The 23,165-nt window shown below is 37.9% G+C and overlaps 1 protein-coding gene across 2 annotated transcripts in view; it reads right to left on the bottom strand.

Annotated features, from left to right (window-relative positions):
- Positions 1 to 3,379: 3,379 nt before the first annotated feature.
- LOC131383620 (embryonic stem cell-related gene protein-like) overlaps positions 3,380 to 23,165 on the bottom strand; it is an 89,063-nt gene continuing 69,277 nt past the window's right edge. Inside the window, exons 1-2 of one of the 2 annotated variants that reach the window (XR_009213782.1) lie at positions 9,235 to 9,486; positions 3,380 to 3,629 (exon numbers count right to left, since the gene is read on the bottom strand). Coding sequence is in view for 1 of the 2 variants with exons in the window: in XM_058439871.1 (XP_058295854.1) it covers positions 3,543 to 3,629 (87 nt within the window). In the remaining variant the exon portion in view is untranslated. Of the gene's footprint in view, positions 3,630 to 9,234; positions 9,487 to 23,165 lie in introns of those variants that run through there. The other variant, XM_058439871.1, reaches the window with a different exon arrangement.

Here is a 23,165-nt window from a genome sequence, read left to right as displayed (position 1 = left end):
CTGCCCCCTACCCTTCCTAGCCTCTAATACCTACAATTCTTCTCTGTTTGGTAAGCAGGAGATCCCAGCAGTCCTCATTCCCTCCACGGACACCTGCAATTCTACCTAAATGACACACCATTGCTAATTTCACTGCTCAAGTGTATGGACTCATTATTGTCTACTCTAACTGACAAATGCACATTTTAAAATGTTTCCCAGCCTTAGTCTGTTTCTGCTCCAATCTACATAACTTGATGTTGCCAGATAGATAATCCGAACACAAAACTCTGATTAGGCACTTCCCTACCCCCAACTGAAAAATCTTCGATGATTCCCCATTGCTAACTGAAAGCATTTCCAACTCCCTTAATTGAATAAAAGCTCTTTAAAAGCTCTTGCCAAGCTGTTTTTCCAGAGTTACCTCCCACTCTTTTCTTGTTCTCTATACTATAGTCAGCATGGAGTATTTGCATATCCTTGTGCATTTCTAGCTACATTATTTCCAAACTTGGTGATTCTACTATACTTTTCCTTGTGTACCACGCCTTTTCCATTATCTCCGTAATCAACACAACTTCCAAGTTTCATATGCCACATCAAGATGCTGTCTCTGAACTATCCAGGCAGAAATATCTCGCTTTTCACTTAATTCTCCTAAATGGGCAAGTGGTTATTTCTAACTTACATTGTAATTTCAGAAAACCATTCTTAAGTTTTCTACTTTATGTGAGTCCCCTATCCTATTGCCTATAACTTCTTATTACTCACAATGCACTTTTTTCTCTTCTCATAATTACTTAATTAATATTTCATAATAAAAAGTAAATTATGTAGGCATATAAATATATGTGAATACCACTATTGCTAAATCTAAAAAAAGTAGTAACACCATACATAAATGTAAAATCATAGACTTTGGTCAAAGATGCTGTGGGGGAGAAGGAATTAAAAGGAGGTGAGAGAGAAGGATTGGAACCTTTGTCCTCAAGCTCTTGCTATGTGCTATTACCATGATCACAGCTTTATCTACAGTTTTCAGAAAAACTCAGTCACGTATGAAAAATAAGACTCCAGTGGCTACAGAACATTAAGCAGGTGACTGCCATAGCCAAGAATTAGACCAATTGCTACTTACCTTCAAAATTTGTTTTCTTGCCCAAAACACTGAAAAACTGACTGAGATTCCCTAGACAGTAGGGATTAACATACCTGAGGACCAGTTATTTTAATATAATATTGTTAATAGAGCACAATGTTGACAAGCTGAGTCTCCAATATTTCAGTACTCAGTGACTTCCACTTTAGTTAATGGACTTATTTTACATTTAAACTACAATAAAATGAAAGTGGTGTTCAGGATTCAATGCAACATCCATTGACTATCTTACAAAACTTTTTTAAACTAAAAAATACAGTTGTATCTGAAACAACAGCAATGGTCCAACAATTATATATTTTTTTCAATAATAGGTTTTATGTTTAGAGTAGACATTAGGTGTCCTGCACCAATCTAAGAAATACTTATTATTCAACAAACATCTGTTATGCTTATGGCTTGAGTAATGACAGTTGAGATTGAAAATATGTCAGCTCTCTTAACATCATCATGAGCAGAATTCTTAACCAGTGGATATTATCAATAACATGGACTGCTTCTTCTTTGAGAATGAAAGTTATATGGTCAGCTTTGGCTATTTCACTGTTGATGAAACTCTGGGCAGCCAATGTGTCACTGGGGGGATGACAGTACTCTTAAGAAGGAAGTTACCAAAAGTGAACTGATTCCCCTTGTGACAAATACAGTGATGGGGCAGATGAGCTAAACTTAACAGCTATTATGGTTTCTCTGTTTCTATTTCAGGTGCTTAAGTGTCCAAGAAGCTGAAGCCCATGCTTGCCCCTGAATCTCTTCTGTGTTTTTCTCTGTTCCTTAGTGGTCTCTAAAATAAAACTAATCTCAGTGCTGGTTATAAGAAAGCCTGATACTGAAGTTCAGCAGGGACTGCTAGATGGTTTCTTGTTCAACATTTTCAATAAGGAATACATATATAGGGTAAAAGTTTAAAACAAAAATTACAATTTTTCCAGTACATTAAGCTATGCAGTGACAGGTGAAAGTCTCTCTCTACCTCCCATATCTCAGTCCCTTTTGCCTTAGACCATTTCTCATTAACTGTATTGAGGATTTGATGTTTAGAGTTGTTCTACCTGCAGTTATCAACAATGTGCTTTATTAACAAGTTTTTAACTGTTAGTCATTCTAAAATGTGCTAAAAATTGTAGCCCATGAGCAACAGTATTAAGGGGATTCCTTTTTTTTTTTTTTGTGACGGAGTCTTGCTCTGTCGCCAGGCTGGAGTGCAGTGGCGCCATCTCGGCTCACTGCAACCTCCGACTCTCAAGGGGATTCTTGTATATGTTTTACTCAATGGTATTTTAAAATTTATTTTTGTGAATTATTTCATTCAATCCTTGTAAAATACCAAGAGATAATTATCTCAATTTTTAACTATGAGGAGGTTGAAATTAAGACACCGAAAAGAACGTGCATAGAGTCACACCAGTAAGATATGAGTTAGAGAAGCCAGGACTCAAATCTGTCTGACTCCACTGAACGATGTTCTAAAGCATTGCTCTGTATGGTATTGCCTTTATGTAGCCTTGAAGATTTAAATTATAGTGATTCTTGGAATTCAGCTTCGAATTCATCAACTGAGCTGTTTGCCTACACATTTTCATACAAATGTGCTTTTAGTCCAGCCCCCATTCCTAAGGCTGCCAGAATTAGCAAATAAAAAGTCAGGCTGGGCGCGGTGGCTCACGCCTGTAATCCCAGCACTTTGGGAGGCCAAGGTGGGTGGATCACAAGGTCAGAAGTTTGAGACCAGCCTGACCAACATGGTGAAACCCTGTCTGTACTAAAAATACAAAAATTAGCCAGGTGTGGTGGCACGTGCGTGTAATCCCAGCTACTCAGGAAGCTGAGGCAGGAGAATTGCTTGAACCCAGGAGGCGGAGGTTGCAGTGAGCCTAGACTCCAGCCTGGGTGACAGAGCAAGACTCCACCTCAAACAAAAAAAACAAACAAAAAAAAGTCACGATGGTCGGTTAAATTTTAATTGCAAATTGACAACAAAAACTGTTTTAGTCTAAGTGTACCCCAACCAAAATAGCGAGCGTGGACATTCACTGGGCAGGTACCATGCAATATTTGGTAGATGGCTATACTAAAAAGTATTCATTGTTCATGTGAAATTAAAATATAACTGGATGTCTTATGTTTTGTCTAATAATCCTACCCATTCCACTTCTTTTGGGTTTCAGTGCTTTGATATTTAACATACAATCCAAGAATTGCCATTCCCATGAAAGTAACTGTAACCCTCATGCCTTATATTTTATTCACTTTCTGTTTTCTTTGGGTACATTGTTTTCTATTCTGAAAAATACAAAAACAAAAAACTGGCACTGGAAGACTTGTGTTCTGTTACAATCTGAAAAATTGTGCAGGGTCAGAGGGATGTCATTTAGTAAAGGATGTCTGGCCATAATTGATGTCTTCACAGCAGTTGTGATTTTATGCTCCAATCTGTCTTAAGTCCAGCTCTTGACTCCATTTTGGGTTCATACAACTGCTCACAAAATACCTAAAAAATAAAAATATAGAATGTGAATATATTAATTTATGATGAGAACTACCTGACTACTCGCTCTCTCTAGAAGGCCCATTCTCTCTGTGTCTACTCAGTCTCACTAGGAGACACGTTTTTTTCTTGGTAAAAACATGTTGAAAATAAAGGATTTTGATGACATTTCTTAAAGTGCTATTTTTAAATCTTCTGTTTCTACTCTGCAAAATGGGTTTAATAAGTACTAACCTTATGGGGTGGATGCAAGGACTAGAGATAATATATAGATGAATATTGAATTTTATTAATTTATGTATTCATATTTGGTAAAGAAAACAAAAACAGTAATTCAGAAAATTGATTGTTGTACACAGAATCAGAGTGTCAGGAATTAAATGTCATTTTGCTACAATAAGTAATTATAACTCTCTTAAATAAAGGATTATATTTGTTTGATAAATGTAATATTCTTCTTTCTGAATTAGAGTTTCTTTTTACATATTAAGTACTTGAAAGAGCTTTGCCAATGTTAGTGTGACTTCTCTTACCTACTTCTATTTTCTGTGTTTCTATTGTTTACAAACACCTCTTTGGATTTAAAAAAGTAAACATTTTTAAAAGGCATAACTATATTAAATCACCTTTAGATCTACTGATTATACTAACAAAATGGAAGTAGACTAGAAGTTGTTCTTTCTCTTTAAGTTGATTTTTCATATATTTTCATTGATTTATTGACTATTGGTTTCATGACAGTATTAACCTGTTTTCATACTGCTATAAAGAACTGCCTGAGACTGGGTAATTTATAAATAAAAGAGCTTTAACTGACTCACAGTTCTGTATGGCTAGGGAGGCCTCAGGAAACTTACAATCATGGCAGAAGGGGAAGTAGGCATGTCTTACATGGTGGCAGGCGAGATGGAGTGTGTGAAGGAGGAACTCAAGCACTTATGAAACCATCAGATCTTGTGAGAACTCACTTACTATTATGAGAAGAGCATGAGGAAAACCACCCCCATGATCCAATCAGCTACCTCCCTCAACATGTGGAGATTAGCAGTCCCTCCCTCCCTCAAAATATGAGGATTACAATTCAAGATGAGATTTGGGTGGGGACACAGAGCCAAAGTGTATCATTCTGCCCCTGACCCCTCCCAAATCACATGCCATTTTCACATTTCAAAGCCAATCATGCCTTCCCAACAGTCCCCCAAAGTCTTAACTCATTCCAGCATTAACCCAAAATTTCAAGTCCAAAGTCACATCTGAGACAAGGCAAGAAGTCATCTTCTGACCATGAGCTGTAAACTCAAAAACAAGTTAGTTACTTCCAAGATACAATAGGGGTACAGGCATTGGGTAAATACACCCATTCCAAATGGAAAAAACAGTCAAAACAAAGAGGCTACGGGCCCCTTATAAGTCCAAAACCCAGTGAGGCAGTCCTTAAAGCTTAAAGCTCCAAAATTATGCCCTTTGACTCCATGTCTCATATCCAGGACATGCTGATGCAAAGGGTAGGCTCCCATGGCCTTGGGCACCTCGCCTACTGGCTGGCATTGAGCACCTGTGGCTTTTCCAGGCACACGGTGCAAGCTACTGGTGGATCTACCATTCTGGAATCTGGAGGACAGCGGCCTTCTTCTCTCAGCTCCACTAAACAGTGTCCCAGTAGGGACTCTGTGTGGGGGCTTCAAGCTCCACATTTACCTTCTGCACTGCCTTAGCAGAGGTTCTTCATGAGGGCTCAACCCCTGCAGCAAACTTCCGCCTGGACATCCCAACGTTTCCATACAACCTCTAAAATCTAGGCAGAGGTTCCCAAACCTCATTTCTTGACTTCTGTACACCCACAGGCCCATCACCACATGGAAGCTGCCAAGGCTTGGCGCTTGCACCCTCTGAAGTAACATCTGAAGCAACAGCCTGAGCTGTACCTTGGCCCCTTTTAGTCTCAGCTGGAGCTAGAGAGACTGGAACACAGAGCACCAAGTCCCAAGGCTTCATGCAACAGTGGGGGCCCTGGGCCAGGCCTAGGAAACATATTTTTTTCTCCCAAGGCCTCCAGGCCTGTGATGGAAGGGGCTGCCACCAAAATATCTGACATGCCTTGGAGAGATTTTCCCCATTGTCTTGGCTATTAACATTTGGCTCCTTGTTACTCATGCTTGTATTTCCCCCCAGAAAAATTGGTTTTTCTTTCCTATTGCATTATCATGGTGCAAATTTTCCACACTTTTGTGCTCTGCTTCCCTTTTAAACGTAAGTTCTAATTTCAGACCATCTCTCTCAAGTTCAAAGTTTCACAGATCTCTAGGGCAGGGGCAAAATGCTGCCAGTCTCTTTGTTAAAGCAAGGAAAAGTCACATTTGCTCCAATTCCAAAGAGGTTCTTCATCTCCATCTGAGACCACCTCAGCCTGGACTTCATTGTCCATACCACTATTAGCATTTTGGGTGTGGACACAGAGCCAAACCATATCATTGACCATCTTTAGAATTATATATTTCTACAGTCCTCAAGGAAAGATTATTGTCACTCTCATATACTGCCTACAGTTTCCTGTCCTGAATCTGCTGCTTATTTTTTGTGCAGCTTTTGACAAAGCACTTAGCCTCTCACTACCTCAGGTCATTCATCTGTAAAATGGGAATAGTAAGAATTCATAGGGCTCTCATGATGATCTATTCACAGGTAAGAATAAATTAAAACATAAAACATTTCCATAAAACTATCCTAGCTTGGAACTACTTAAGGCATGTATTTATATTTGAGATGGAAATAGTTATTCTTAGTTCTCTAGGTTATTTTATCATTCTTCATTTTCTCCAGTGTCAGATGTTGTTATCAGTGCCCTCATTACCTGTATCAATTTCCTATGGTTGCTTTAACAAAGCTTCACCAATATAACAGCTTAAACAACACAAACTTATTATTGTACAGTTCTGGAGGTCAGAAGCCCAAAATGGGTCTCATTGGACTAAAATTAAGATCTCAGCAGGGCCTTCTCCAGTGTCTTGACGCCACCTCCATTCCTTGGTTTGTAGTTTCTTTCTGTCTTCAAAAGGGAAGATAGAAGTATTGTATATTCTCAGATCATTCTTCTGTAGTCACCACTGTATCTTCCTCTTCTCTTCTGCCTTTCTCTTCCATTTGTAAGAATCCTTGTGATTACACTGAGCCTACCCAGATTATTCACCTCAATCTCTCTAAAGACAGCTAACTAGCAACTTTAAATCCATTTGTAACCTTGATTTTCCTTTGTGATATAATCTAACATATTTATAGAACTAGAATATGAACATCATTGGGGAGACCTCAAATAATGATTCTGCCTACCGAAACATTCCTTGAAGTTACTTTTGTAGAGTGACACCTCAGTATCTTCTACATAGTGGATATATATACCAGGTATATTGTATCTCATATCCTTGAAGCCCAAGATATCAATGAGTATATCTAAAAATTAGGAGTTCTATTCAGTTCAAATCAGCAACAATTTATGAAAGAGCCATAATTCATTAGACAAATATTTACTGAGTATCTATCCATTATCAAGTTTCTTGCATTGAGTATTGAGGGCACAGAAATGAATGAATTAATTTAAAGGTTGGCTTTCATGGAACTTAAATTCCATTGGAAAAAGGTAGAAAATAAAGAGAAAACTAAAATAAATGATACTTTCTGATAATAATAATATTAATGCTTTCTGATAATGATACTTTCTGATAATAAATAATTCTTTCTGAATAAAATAAAATAAAATGTGGAATATATAGTGATCGCTTGGGAGTACAATTTTAGCACTTTCTCTGACAAAGGAGAATTTAGGGTGAAACCTGAAGGTATATAATCCTGCTGAGATTGAAGAAAAGCATTTTAGGTAAGTTAGACAGTGAGAATAGAGTAAGATTGTTTTGTAAGAGAGCCAGAAAGAAGGCCGAAGTATCAGAAGCAGAAAAAAGTAAAGGAAGAGTGGTGGGAAATGATATGGGAGAGTTAAACAGGAGAAAATAAAGGGTCTGCTTTGTAAGTCATGATAAGTAATGTGAATTTTAATCTCATTATAATATAAATTTTCTGAAGCAGCAAAACAAATTCATGTTGTAAAAGGCACACTGGCTCTTTTGTGAAGAAAAGATTATAGGAAAATAGTGGAATGCTCTTTTGCAGGCTAGCTAGGGATCATAATGGCTTGGGTTAGGGTGACAATGGTCAGATTTGATGTGTATCATGGTGGCAGCACTAAGGTGACTTTGAATGAATTGACTGTAGGACAAGAAGAAATCAGAATCTTAAAGAGTGGGTGGATGTGGGCACCATTTACCCGTATGTGGAGGCAGGTGTGAGAAGGGTGTGTGAAGCACAGGGAGGGTTAGGGACAGAGAGGGGTGATACCTTTCCTCACCCATCATAGGGTCATGACCAACACTCCTGTAACAAAAGACAGGTTAACAAAGGGAAGACATAAAAAATTTATTTAATTACAGTTTTATGTGACATGGGAATCCTCAGGAACAAAGACCCAAAGATCCAGGTCACATGAAGAATAGACAACTGTGGAATAATGCAATTGGACAGAAGGGTATATAGTCTAGTGGAAACTGACAGGGAAACCTAGCACGGTCTGTCTGTTCAGATTCTAATTGGCTTTTCTGCATAGTATTCCTTCCCCCTGGTATAGGGCAGGACCCCTCTGAAATTAGAGTGTTTGAAAAAGAAGGGAGAAGAAAGAGAGTGGCCTTTTGGGGTTTTATGGCTTGCTTTGGGGGAGAAGAGCTTTAGTTTCTATGACCCCTTTGGAGAAGACAAATTCTAGTATCTATGACTTGGTTTGAGGAAGTAAGAGGTGTGGGAGACAGGAGAACAGGGGAAGATCAGAGAGACTTTGCTTCTGAGGCCCTTGCAATATCCTTCAGTTCAAAATACTCAGCATGACAAGGTGCCATCCTTTGGGGTATCGTGTTCTGAGCCCCAACAGTGTCATGTGATAGACACTAAGCCAGGACTTGAATCCTCAAACATATGGGCTCAGCCCTAAGAAATGTAATAATTTGACACCATGGAAAATTCCAAGTCTGTAAAATAACACAAGGGGTGGGTGATTTAAAAATTATCTGCCTCAACTATTTCTTTTGCAGAAATGCATGGAGATTGGGGCTTGCTCATAATAGCATTACTTAGGAACGGAAAAGCTGAGACTAGAAATCAAGCCACCCTGGCTCCCAAACTGTTTGGCAATGTCCCCAAACATTTTCTCTATAGCTGATACTTAAAGTGCCCTGTCTGTAGCCCTCTGCCCTTGACTTCTAATTGCCAGCATCTTTCTTCTAGGCCTGCAGGCTTCGTCTACATTAACACAGTCCACCTTCACCCTAGGCAATATTCAACCAATGATTATACGATGTGTACTAACCCAGCTCCTCTGTCCTCCTGTGCAATAACACTAAGGCACTGCTTTACACTGTTGCCCAGTTTCTCTGTGAGATTAAGCTCCAGTAGCCATGTAGGTTTAGTAAACTGCCACTTCGTAGCTACCTTTCTTTTCTGTAACGCTTCTATTCTCCCCACCCATGTTCTCAGTACCTCCCAAGTAAAGTACCCACCTTACAACCCTTACCTCAAGAGTTGCCTCTAGGGAAATCAAATTAGCACACAGCTTGTAGCTTAGTGTCTGCTTCTGCATAACTTTGTAGCTCCACTCACTGTTTTAAACTTGGTGCCAGCACCATTTTGGAAACTTGAAAGTAAAGAATGCTGTAAGACTGTAATCCCAGCACTTTGGGAGGCGGAGACGGGCGGATCACGAGGTCAGGATTTCAAGACCCTCCTGGCTAACACATGAAACTCTGTCTCTACCAAAAAAAACACAAAAAATTAGCCGGGTGTGGTGGCGGGCGCCTATAGTCCCAGCTACTCGGGAGGCTGAGGCAGGAGAATGGCGTAAACCTGGGAGGTGGAGCTTGCAGTGAGCCGAGATGACGCCACTGCACTCCAGCCTGGCAACAGAGCGATACTCCGTCTCAAAACAAAAACAAAAACAAAAACAAAACAAAACAAAAAGAATGTTGTAAGAATGGCCTTTAATGACTACCCTTGTAAAATAGCATATTGTCGCTTTTACTTATTTTGCCTATATTCTCGCTTCTTCTTCTCAAAAGACATCAAGAAATACAAAAGACAAATCTTCTTGCATTATTATTAAGTGTTTCACTTTCCAAAGCCCAGGCAGTGAGTAAGCTAGTATAAAGCTTTGTAAGGTGCTACTTCCAAAAGGGAGAAATTGTAATTTTTCAGCAAATTCAGAAACATCTCAGTTATGTAAAATGCCAGGTCTGCCTATGGGCTTTCTTGCATCATCTCTGTTTTATTTTCTTTTGAGCATAGATTTGATACTTTCTTTTCATTAACTATAAAATTTTTCAGAGATGAGCTATTTCTTAAATGTTTAAAAATCTTCGTTTTTTTCTATGTCTCAAACTTAATGGAATAAAACTATTATCTTTGGGCTGTGGATGCCAATTCTTTATCTCTCATCACTGACACATGCCATAATTCAGTCTCTGTGTCCTGTTGTTGTTCATAAACCAACAAGCTTTGGTGGTTTATGTCATCAGCAGAAAACCTGAAAGTGAATTATAGCCTTGCATTCAATCTCTATGTTCTGCGCAGAAATAGCCAGTTTTTCAGAATGTGCAATTTAGAGACTTGGGAGCAAGAGACTTATAAAGTGTATTTCTTGTAGCCTGTGCCAAAGTCAAAGCTATGAGCATTCAAAATAAAAGACTGGTATAAAGTCGGTTCAAAATACACCTACAGTTTTACAGGCAACATAATGTTTTTATTAATATTCTGGGAACTTTAGAGAGGACTACATTCTACTACTTTTTAAACTAGAGAATTTCTAAAAAGAAAAAAAAACAAATTTGGATTTTACCAAAATTGAGTTGGGAGGGTGATAACTAGGACATATTGACTCGTGGGCAGTAGACTTTTCATTGTATGTGCTAGTATTTATCCATGTAAAATTTTTGAATAAACATCTATACAAATGTCTATACAGAGAGCTAACCTGACACCAGACACACAATGTCCTCTTTAAAAGGTACTAAAAACCTATATATTTTAAAGTTTATTTAGATAATTTAAGAAAGTAAACTATTGCTATTTATATTAATCACACCTATAATAACTAATATTTTTCACTGCACAAACAGCATATCCCAACACAAAAAGGATTACCCTCCCAAATAGATACAAAGTGCAATTGTATTGGAAAGTGATCAACAACCTATTGGAAAAAACCTCTTAGCTTGAAGCATGGTTTTTGCACCAGACTTTTAACTTTTACTTGGAAACAGTACTTTAAGGGAAAAGTATAGCACTTTTAAATACATGCCCTTATTGAAACTAAAAATGTGCATGAGAATTCATATATTGAAAACGACACAATTACATCTTGACCCTCTTTGAGTGTTAAATATTCCCTTAGTATGGGCCATATACCATTTTAGGTTCTGTAAATGTGGAAATAACAGCAGTAAACAAAACAGACACTTCTGTTCTCAATAATCTAATGGAGCAAGATGGAACAACGTCTTGTGGAACAGTATGAGAGGAAAAGAGTGATCAAAGATGGGGTCAGAAAAATAGGTGAAAACAGATGTAATACAACTTGCAGGCCTTTGAAAAGAGTTAAGATTTGACGGTAGGTGAAGCAGAAGTCAATAAAGTTGGATCAGAAGTGATCTGAAGATTGCCTCCTCTTTTATTAAAAGTAGACTGTTTAAGTGTTTAAGGCAGACGGAATATAAAAGCCACGAAGTGGATTGGAAAGTCATTGGAAATTATTCAGTCAAAATATCATAAGGATTTGTACCATGGTGATACAGGTGAAGTAGTGATTAGTTTCTGTGTAGATTTTGGAAGTAGCATCAGACAAATGTACTGATCCTTTGAATGTAAGATATGACACAGAGGAGTCAAACATGATTCCATGGTATAGAATTTACTTGTTCAACTCTCATTTGTTGGGGGAATTAATAAGTGAAAGTAGATACTAGTCTGGGTGACAAAGATAATGGCTTTGAGAATATGACACATAGAGTGCCCAAGTTGGGGAGGGTGTCACATTAAACAATTTATATCTTTTGTCAATAAGAAAGATTTAGAAAAATTATTAGCAATCCCAAACTCATGATCTCATGAACCTTTCTCCTCAGCCAATAGCACTAAAGGTTAAGAAGTTCTGGTGACTAAAATAATATTTGGGTAGTCCTTGTTACAGTTGTAAAGATTCAATAATTATGTGTAGGGATGTTTTAAAGGAAAGTCACAGAGAAGTAAGAGTTTTATAGCCTTTATTTATAGAATTCAGTGGTGCCTGTGGCTTTATTTTTCAACCTCAAAGACCTGAGAGCTTCAGATACCTATTTCCTTTACCAAGGGCCTTGGGTCTGAAGGGAAAACCTCCATAGCTTAGTGTAGCTCCACTTTGGATTCAGTGGATATTACCATCTATCGCAATGTTGGAGGCACATCAAGGATGCTCATTCAATTTTGGTTAAATTGAAATAAATGTCTTGCTCTTTTAAGAATTTTGACATCAGAAAAATATATTACATTTTAGTGAAAAATGTCCCTGAACAAGCAGTTTTATTGAAATTTTTCTTCATCTAGTGCCTTTTCTTTGGTCTGACATTCTTCACCACACACAGTTTCCTCATTGATATTGAACAAAAAATCATTTTCTAATCCATTATTATAATAGTCTAGTTATAGTATTTCCAAATTGATAGGGTGATATTTTTGGAGAAAGCACAGATTGTTGGAGTCCTGGTTTTACCACGGTGAGAACATGAGCAAGTAGGTGAACCTGAACTAGCATCTGTTTTTCCACAGATACAAAATAAGTAGAGAGACTGGTATTTTTCAGGATTCTGGTACTGCAGCACAATCACAAAAGTACCTAACACATGGGAGGCAAATAATACATGAGAATGTCTTTTTCAAGTATTACATTTAAATTTTGTAGCTTTATAATAATAACTGAATACTATTAATTTTAGAGGATCCTATAGCAACACATAAAAGGTCAAGATGAAGGGGCAAGGAAGAGGTCAGCTCCCTGCTGCCCTCATCATTTTTTGAGTCGTCCCAAGTAGGAGTGTTGCTTCGTAAAAGAAGCTCTGATGTCAAACTACGGAACATTCCCCTGTGTATGGAATACCTAAAAACCGTTGTTTGTTTTTGGGAGATAAAGGGCTGTAAGTTCAAATGCGCTATTGATTTTGTTAAAAGGAGGGAAAACAATGTGCTCCAGGGAAAGCTTACTTGAGCAATTCGATATATAAACTACCACTATAAATCTATTTTTACTTGTATCATTCGAAACTGTATATCAAAAAAAATTAGAAAAGTTGGAATGAGAGAAAAAATAGACTTGACAGGATGTACAAATGAGCAGGATATGCCTTTAGCACTAAGGCAAGTGTCCTTGCATATTCCAGCATAGTCTGCTCAGGTTAGTAGTCCTCGGACTACTATTGAAATACAACCCATCATTGAAATACAACCCTGACAGGTATTGAGAAGTCCTCATCACACTGAGCCAAGCAAGGACAGAGCTCAAAAAAAATTTTAAAAATAACCAATATGCAACTCCATTAAAATTGTATTTTATTTACCTAAACAAGATTTTCTGACACTTCTGAAAAACTAGAAGTGAAGCTCACATTGACAAAAAGAAGAACTGAGAGTATGCGGCTGTTAGAAAATCTGTAGCAAGGTTATCAAAGTTCAAGTTATGCTCTTAGTACCTTAATACTTACTAATGTGTCTAAGAGTAAGTTTTGCATATGCAAGAATGCAAAGCTAAAAGTAGGTAATTACAATACCCATTAAATATTAGGAAATGATATTTTCTGCCATCATCATCTGAATGAACACGAGAATTTTGGTATCCCACGAAAGGAAATGCTGTAGCACTGCTCTTTAAAATTGTTTAGCACACACATGCACACAATTAGGAAGCAACTTATTTTTATTGACAACAATACATTATAAAAATGTATACGCATCAACTGGCAAAGCATATAGGGTGAATCTGTAATATAACTCTACAAATAAGAAATACATTGTAAATTATTAAAAACAACTAATAATCACTCTTCTTCTTCTGAGTTTCTCAATTAGCTTAAGCAACTGAAATAATTGTTCAAATTATGCATCCATGAAGCTGCAAGAGCCCAAATAAAAAGCGATGGTTTTGCCCTGGGCTCAAGCTCTTTTGGAATGCTCTGCAAACACAATTTCCAGAGACTTACACACAACAAAATGGGAGAAAACTCTAACTCACTTATAATAAGGAAAAGTCAGGGTCAGTAGTATTCAAAAACTAAGAACATATTATTGTCTGGAATTAAGTTTTCACCTTTTATAAATTTCCTTTTTTAAATTATTTAAATAAATTTTTCAGGTGTTTTCTTGCCTTCATAATTCAGCTCAAATATCACTCTATGAAATTTCCCCCTAATCTCTGAGGCAGAAAAAGTCACAGACCTATCAGTTCTTACATGTCAGATTCTTTAACGTACTTACTTTGGCATATTTAACAATGTATCTTACTCACTACACCCCAAGCCCTCCAAAAGCAAGGGATATGCATTCTTCAGCTTCGCCCCTGTGTAGAGTACCCAAAGTAGTTCCTAGTGCAGAACAGATGCCAAAGAAATGATTGTTGAACAATTAGATGGATAAATAAATGTGTAACCACAAAGGCATTTTAACTCAAAGAACCTTTACTAGTTTAGCTACCAATAACTTAACTGTTTAAGTACATAAGATAATAAATCACGGCCAGGTGCAGTGGCTCACGCCTGTAATCCCAGCACTTTGGGGGGCCGAGACGGGCGGATCACAAGGTCAGGAGATGGAGACCATCCTGGCTAACACGGTGAAACCCCGTCTCTACTAAAAATACAAAAAATGACCCGGGCGTGGTGGCGGGCGCCTGTAGTCTCAGCTACTCGGGAGGCTGAGGTGGGAGAATGGCGTGAACTCGGGAGGTGGAGCTTGCAGTGAGCCAAGAGCGCACCACTGCACTCCAGCCTGGGTGACAGAGTGAGACTCCGTCTCAAAAAAATAAATAAATAAATAGATAGATAGATAATAAATCACAAAGGGGTGACTTTCATTTACATAAACTAGGGTGGAGATAGATGAAGGTGAATACTTAAAAGTCACCTGGAAAACAATCACTGCTATGTGCTTTTTGAGGTAAATTTAACTATAGGAAAATTATAACCTAACTGGAATATAAATTATCAACTTCATCCTTTGCTAGTTATGTGTGAATATTCTTAAATTGAAAACTTTTATTTATTTGGGACACCAATAAAACTGTATAATAGTAAAAAATAAAAATAACAGTCTCTCCAAAAGTGAAGACACACAGACACACACACATACACACACACCCACACCTGCGCGCGCACACAATGTTTGCCAAAGCAAAACAAAGAAATATAACTTTGTAATGAAGAGTTCAATAGTGAAGTCAGCATGAGCTTAAAGGATAGAATGTAATGAACAGTTGATAAAAGTCTGATAAAGATTCAAAGCTTATGTTGATTATGAGAATGAAGGCTTAGCATTTCCATTATTGAACATTTTTCTGCAGCTTTTTTCAGCAGATATTAAGCTTGTAAAGAGCAAAAGCTTTCAAGAATCAAGTCTTTAAGAGAAGCAATAATAGCATTTGGAAAATTTATTAAAATACAAAAGGATCAAAAGTCTTTAAAGAACTAATCTATGTGGCAATCTTGCATTCCTTTGTACAACTAAATTGAGTCCAAAGTATTAAACTGAAACCGTGGAACTATAATTACACAACTAACTAGCCACCTGCAGTTTAGATAGTGTCAAGTGAATTGGGTCAGGTTGGAATAAAGTCAAATACTTAAATGAGGAATAAAACACTTCCTTAGCCCTGTTATTGGGCTGTTAGTGTGGCTATGAACTGACTGACACTTTGAATAGCAAAATCTTCAGGCTTTCACACATTTGCCCTTATGTTATCATTTAAAAGTATTTAAAAACATACAAGATGAAAGTGCTTAATTTGACCAAAAATACTCAGGGTATGAAGGTCAAATGGACAATTCCTTCTGCTTTTTTCTTGTATATGTAAAGTAAGAACTAAAAATCAAACTTTCCAAGTGTTTTCCCATAAGATATAATAACAAATACAAACACTTATATCATAACATAATTTCTAAAAGTCTTTCTCATATACTGTCTTTTTTGCTCCACAGCTGCTGAGAAAACTTAGGCTCTGAGAACCTGACTTTTTCAAGATTCTTTAGCTCATAAATGGTGGAATCAGGACTTAAATTCAAATATTCTGATTTCAAATTCCAAAATTCCAAGGCTCTTAAAGAACATTGCTACTAATTATGAGCCTATTATATTATATTATACGTATATAGGTTCCACCAAAATCCAGCAATATTTTCTAGAAATTAGAATTATGAGCCATTGTATGTTGTGTTAGAAGTGAGAAATAAGAAATAACAAGAAATATGTTTTTATAGCAGGAGCCTAATAAGCATTTCAGGTGTCTTCTCCTTAGTAGATATAACACAAACTTTACGATAGTAAAAGTATAGCTTGAAGTAGTATAGGTTGAAGACAAATAATTGCTTAATATGGGAAACTCAAAGTGAAAAAATAAAGAGGCCATTAACAAATAACAACTTAGCACTCAATACTTCTGGAAATTCAGAAGTCGCTGCCTGAAACTACCTATTTTGAGCTGTTGTCTTGAGTAGACATTACTTCCAGATATACAGACTTACACTGACAGCCATAGTAAAAATGTACAGTTTTGCTCATGCTTCTATATATGTAAATTGTACCTTTTCAATATGTGTCAGTTTCTGGGCAGACAAAAATATAGTCCCCTGATCGAATCGAATAATGTAATTCAAATGTAGTTTTTTTTCTTTGCTGACAGCATGAGGGCCTGAAGCACAGTGGCTTGCAACAATAGCCAAACACAGAGATTTTAAGACATCTCCTGGACTCAGCTGGACTTCCTCGTGTGTAATGCAAAAGACCAAGTAGAAGTTTATTTACAGTTTAACTCTGATATGAAAGAGAAGTTTTATTTGGTGTCAACTAGTGTGTACGATACTAGAAATGAGTTTATCACAAGTGGCTTGAGAAATTTCTGTATTCATGATTTAGGATGGTAGCTCACTACTCCTTGATATGTAAAGGATTTTTTTTGTCAATGAACAGAACTCACCCACACCTACAGAAGCTTTTTTATACTTTGTGGGAGTTCATGTTTTTAGAAAATATTCATCCAATCTTGCTACTGCAGCTGAATTAGACTCTATCCTGGGAACAACAAACCTTAGTTTTGCTGTTGCTCTAGGTTTTTTGTTTTTAACTTAAAAAATGTATTTTTAATGTATTACAACATATTTAAGATCTAGTACAATATGTATTTCAGACGTATGAATGAATTTTACACACAATGAGATTAAATAGCTTTGAGATAATCTCAGGTAATGCATCCTAATAGAGGTAGAGCAAAAGGTCATTTGATTTCAATTGTGTAAGTTGTTGAACATAAAGGAGAGAAGGATACACCAAGAATATGAGAGCCTACCAGAGACAACAGTTATGTTTCTTGATTATAAATATTTTTAACTTGCTGAAAAACTAGTTTAACAAATAGGTACAATAGATATTGTCTCAGATTGTCCTAAAATCTAACAATTACTTTGAATAATAAGCAAATGCAAAACACTTTCACAGAAGACAATGCAAATGCATTTATCTGGAAAAGCACTCGATCTTCTCTAGGAGCTATCGGATTTATTACAGAGAATATTATATAATAGAACAAAAAACACTAGTGTGTGCTTTATGAGTGAATGGCTAGGTAGATGAACCTGACAAAGAGATCCACATAGTGAAAGAAGGAGTGTAGAGAAAAAGTACAAAGAGGCAGGACCTGTGGGTAGGCAAGCATAAGAGGGAAAATTTGGCAAGGTGTGTAGAGCAGTTTTAGGATGTAAAAATTGATGAGTAAAGAAAGGGACTTCAAAGTTTTAGGAGACGTGTAATTTAAAATGGAGATAGTTTTGTTTATCTGTATCTATCAATCATCTACCTATAGTTTATAGCTATTAGGCTCTTTTTCATTCACATGCCTTTTGGATCTTCCTGATATGTTAAGGTTAAATACATCTATAAAAAATTGGGGGCTTTCATATTTTGGTGTCAAAGAGATCCGTGATTAACAAAGATAGCTTAATGTATGACTCTCACTTTTCTCATTTCTAATTTAATAATTATAACATTATCAGTAATGATAGTATCTGTGTCTATCAATCTATATATCTATGTTATTAAATCTATATCTAAATGTAAATCTAGACATGGGCATAGACATGTCATTTATTAAGAACAGTACTAGACAATTTACATTTTAACTTTGTCATAAAAACCCAACAAGGCAGAAAATACTACTATTATCATTAAACAGATGAGGAGAAAGATTTCCAGTAGTTATCCCACTCAGTCTACATTGCAGAACAGATTCCCAGATCTTCACCAGTTGATTATGTTTTCCAAGAAAATCTTTTTAAAAATAAAACTGAGAGGAGTATTGTAAAGTTACATGAGGTAATAAATGAAGATTTTATGAAAGAAGATCATTACGTAAAATTGAGGGACAAATATATGTTGAGAGCACATATTTTATAGCCTAGGCTGCCTGCATGCTTGCTCTACCAACTGTATGACATTAGGAAAATCATTTAACCTCCCAATCTCTCAGCTACCTCATCTATAAAATAGCATATTGACAGAAGTTACCTCTTGGGCTTGTTTTGAGAAGTAAGTGAATTTAAAAATAAATGATAAAACATATGGAATAGTGCCAAGCAAAAGTAAGCCTTATGTAATTATCTACTGTTATTTTAGATAGCCCATTGGTTGTTTTTAGTTTTTATTTTACGGTCTGGTGCTAAAATTTTTTTAAAAAGCAAATAAATGTTTGCTGTTCCTCAGTGAGCGTAAGTAAAATTTGAATGTTGTTTGGGAATCTGAGGTGGGCAGATCCCCTGAGGTCAGGAGTTCGAGATCAGCCTGGCCAACATGGTGAAACACCGTCTCTACTAAAAATACAAAAATTAGCCAGGCACGGTGGCCCATGCCTGTAATCCTAGCTACTAGGGAGGCTGAGGCACAAGAATCGCCTGAACCCGGGAGGTGGAGGTTGCAGTGAGCCGAGATCCCACTACTGCACTCCAGCTTGGGTGATAGAGCGAGACTTCATCTCAAAAAAAAAAAAAAAAAAAAAAAAGAATATTGTCTCAGTTCTCGGGTTTCTATCTAACTGACCTTCGCAAGACTCACCAAGGGAATGCCCCATTTACTGAGCCTGCAGCTCTCAACTCCTCGCAGAAGGGAGTGTGCCAACAAAGCGGGAACTGGAGTACAGGAGTGCTGGAGTCAGCTGGCCCCTCTGGTGCCTGCAGGAATGAACTTCACCCACTTGGACCGCTGTGTTCCACCCCTCACGGGAGGGGTGCACAGGTGAGCAGGTGCAGGAGCTGGGGCAAGCGCCCCGGCAGGAGCCAACTCTGTGCCAGCCCTGCAGCAGCATGTGGCGGAGGTGCCCGCAACCCCTGAAGCCCCAGAGGGAGTGTTACAGTGCTCTTTTAGCTCTGCTGTCCGTGGACTGCTTAAGTGTTAATAGCTCAGTGGACCCTTTGCCTTTTTGCGTGAGATGGCTGCCTTCTGCCTGTGAGGACAAAGAGTCAGTGTGACAGCCTTTTACATCTGCACTCGTGGTACCTGAGCTCTTGTCCAGCTTTTGGAAGAAATGAAGTCACCCGAACGAATTGAAAGACAGTAATTGTGGAAGATTTTATTGATGATGGAGGTGACTCTCAGTGGGAAGGGGAGCTGAAGAGCAGACTGGAGGGAAGGTAACCCTCCCTTGAAGCCTGACCGTCTCTGGCCAAATTCTTCCCCGAAGTTACACTGTCAAGCTGTCCCTCTGAAGTCAAGCCGCTTCTCTCCAGTGTCCAGCTGTAGTCGCTCATGTCCAGTTGCTTCTCCTCTCTCTGCCAGCTGAGTCTGGGTTTTTTTTTATTGGCACAGGATGGCTCCAGGCGGGGCCACAGGTGGTTTTGGAAAAGGCAACACTTGAGAACACAAAGTGAGTCCTCACTTTGGGCCGTGGTTTCAGGCTTCAGCGTGGAGTTTTGTCGGGAACCCACCCTTTTCTGCCTAGAATTTCTCTGCCTCCTGTCCCTATCAGAAACAATTATATCTCCGTATAGTGAGGTTTATTTGAAAAAGAAAAACAAACTGATATTTTCTGGTTGATATGTGACTAGTGTCTCCTTTGCTGCCACAGGTCTTGGCAAGGACAGGCCACATGAGGACATGCTCCAGTTCTCTCTTTTTTTTTTTTTTTTTTTTTTTTTTTGAGACAGAGTCTCGCTGTCGCCCAGGCTGGAGTGCAGTGTCGCGATCTCGGCTCACTGCAGGCTCTGCCCCCCGGGGTTCACGCCATTCTCCTGCCTCAGCCTCCCGAGTAGCTGGGACTGCAGGCACCCGCCACCTCGCCTGGCTAATTTTTTTTTGTATTTTTAGCAGAGACGGGTTTCACTGTGTTAGCCAGGATGGTCTCGATCTCCTGACCTCGTGATCCGCCCTCCTCGGCCTCCCAAAGTGCTGGGATTACAGGCGTGAGCCACCGCGCCCGGCCCCAGTTCTCTCTTAAAGCACTTCTGCCTTCCCTATTTGTGACCACCCTATACGAGATTGCTGTAAAACCGCTCCTGAGCAGACTGACATCTTCCTGTATTTCATAAAAATTTCCAACCCTAGTCTTATGTTGCACATTTCATTGCTCTACTAATCTGGCTCTGGATTCCTTTGAATACCTGGATGGCACAAGGAATCTGGTAATCTGGTTCTCCAGATGACAATGATGTTAAAATTACATTAAAATCAAATGTTAAGGCTGGTGCCATATTCATAACATCTGTATGTTAGGTTTTCTACACATGTGCTGGTGCCATGTTCATAACATCTATATGTTAGGTTTTCTACGCATGTGCTGGTGCCATGTTCATAACATCTATATGTTAGGTTTTCTACGCATGTGCTGGCGCCATAGTAAAACAGTAGTAGTTTTCCCTTCTGTACTTCTGAAAAAGCCTTGGAGCATATTATGATCTCCCTATTCTGGCCTAAACAGTAATTATTATTTATATTATTTTCAATATTTTTTAGCCACCTTCAATATGTTTTCAAGTTTGTAACTCAGCAAATGTTTTTTATATGCTTCTTGGGCAGGTACTTTCTCAGAACTTGAAAGGCTTACTCCTTGAAATTTCATTATGCACTTGGCCTGTTGTATTGCAATAGCTTTCCAGCTGATCAGAAACACATTGGGATACCAACTTTATTTTTTGTTTTCTTCATATTGCTTTATGCCCTACTTCTCTAGCTGTTTCTAATTCTTTTTGTTAGATCTTCACTGAGTCAGCAAAACTGTTTAGCAGTTACTATATGCTAGATAATGTGGTAGGTACCAAGACTTAAAAATAAAAAGTTAAAAATAATTTTTATATCCCTGTCATCAAAAAATTTACAAGCCAGTGGGATGGGAGAAGGGATGAAATACAAAACAAAAAGCAATTTTAAAAAAATAACATAATGCATTTTTTTCAGACAATTTAGTGATGTACATGTGTCAACATTTTATTACAATCTTGCTGCAGGGAAGAAGACTTGTAGCTAGTCACTCGAAAGATTAGATTTCCTTTTCTTTGAGACATACTATAAGAAAAGTGAATGGTTAGCTAATTATTGTACTTCACACGAGAAAAAACGACTAGTTAAGAATTATTAAACAATGCCTTCAAGACTGGTTCAAGGTAGTTAGGTTCCTCTCAAGGTTAACAGTCCACTGAATAGGTGAGTAGCTGAGCTCTCAGAAGGGTCTTATTTCCATTAAAGTGTATTTATTGGATAATTTTTTTTCCAAAAAATATTTTATAAATTATAACATGAACAAAGTGTCTGTCTTTGGCCAAGGTTGGATCAATTTTTCCCATCTTACATGAGTTTGTAAAAGTAGAACTGAAAGTCTGAATAAGAGATTACTAATCAACAATGATTGGGGAAGAATGAGGGTTAGAAAATCTCAGACAAACATTATTGCTGAGATAGAGATGACACAAACAAATGGAAAAACATTCCATACTCATGGATATGAAGAATCACTATTGTTAAAAATGGTCATACTGCCCAAAGCAATTTACAGATTCAGTGCTATTCCTATCAAACTACCAATGATATTTTTCACAGAACTAGATAAAACCATTCTAAAAATCATTTGGGACCAAAAGAGCCTGAATAGCTAAAGCAATCCCAAGCAAAAAGAACAAAGCTGGAGGCATCACACTACCCAACTTCAAAGTATACTACAAGCTTACAGTAACTAAAACAGCATGGTACTGGTATGAAAACAGACACATAGATCAATGGAACAGGTTAGGGAACTCAGAAGGAAAGCTGCACACCTACCACTATTGAATCTTCAACAAAGCCAACAATAAAAAGCAATAGGAAAAGGAATCCCTACACATGGTACTGGGATAACTGGCTAACCATAAGCAGAAGACTGAAAATAGAAACCTACCTTTTACCTTATACAAAAATCAACTCAAAATGGGTTAAAGATTTAAGTGTAAAACTTAAAACTAGGCCGGGCGCAGTGGCTCATGCTTGTAATCCCAGCACTTTGGGAGGCCGAGGTGGGCGGATCACGAGGTCAGGAGATCAAGACCACGGTGAAACCCTGTCTCTACTAAAAATACAAAAAAAAAAAAAAAATAGCCGGGCGTGGTGGCGGGCGCCTGTAATCCCAGCTACTTGGAGGCTGAGGCAGGAGAATGGCGTGAACCCGGGAGGCGGAGCTTGCAGTGAGCCGAGATTGCGCCACTGTACTCCAGCCTGGGCGACAGAGCGAGACTCCGTCTCAAAAAAAAAACAAAACAAAACAAAAAAAAAAACACTTAAAACTATAAAATCCCTTAAAAAAACTAGGAAACACCATTCTGGATATTGGCCATGACAAAGACTTCATGATGAAGACGCCAAATACAAGTGCGATGAAAACAAAAATTGACAAATGGGACCTAATTAAAGTAAGGAGCTTGTGGACAGCAAAAGAAACTATCAATAGAGTAAATGGAAAACGTACGGAATAGAATAAAATACTTGCAAACTATGTATCCTACAAAGGTCCAATAGCCAGAATCTAGAGGAAACTTAAACAAATTTACAAGGAAAAAAACAATCCCATTAGTAAGTGAGCGAAGGACATGAGTAGATACTTCTTAAAAGAAGACATATGGGGCCGGGCGCGGTGGCTCACGCTTGTAATCCCAGCACTTTGGGAGGCCGAGGTGGGCGGATCACGAGGTCAGGAGATCGAGACCACGGTGA

Source organism: Hylobates moloch, unplaced genomic scaffold (assembly GCF_009828535.3).
Source record: "Hylobates moloch isolate HMO894 unplaced genomic scaffold, HMol_V3 SCAFFOLD_5, whole genome shotgun sequence".
Classification (NCBI taxonomy): domain Eukaryota; kingdom Metazoa; phylum Chordata; class Mammalia; order Primates; family Hylobatidae; genus Hylobates; species Hylobates moloch.
Note: the sequence above shows the minus strand (reverse complement) of the source record. Positions and strands in the feature narration are given on the sequence as shown.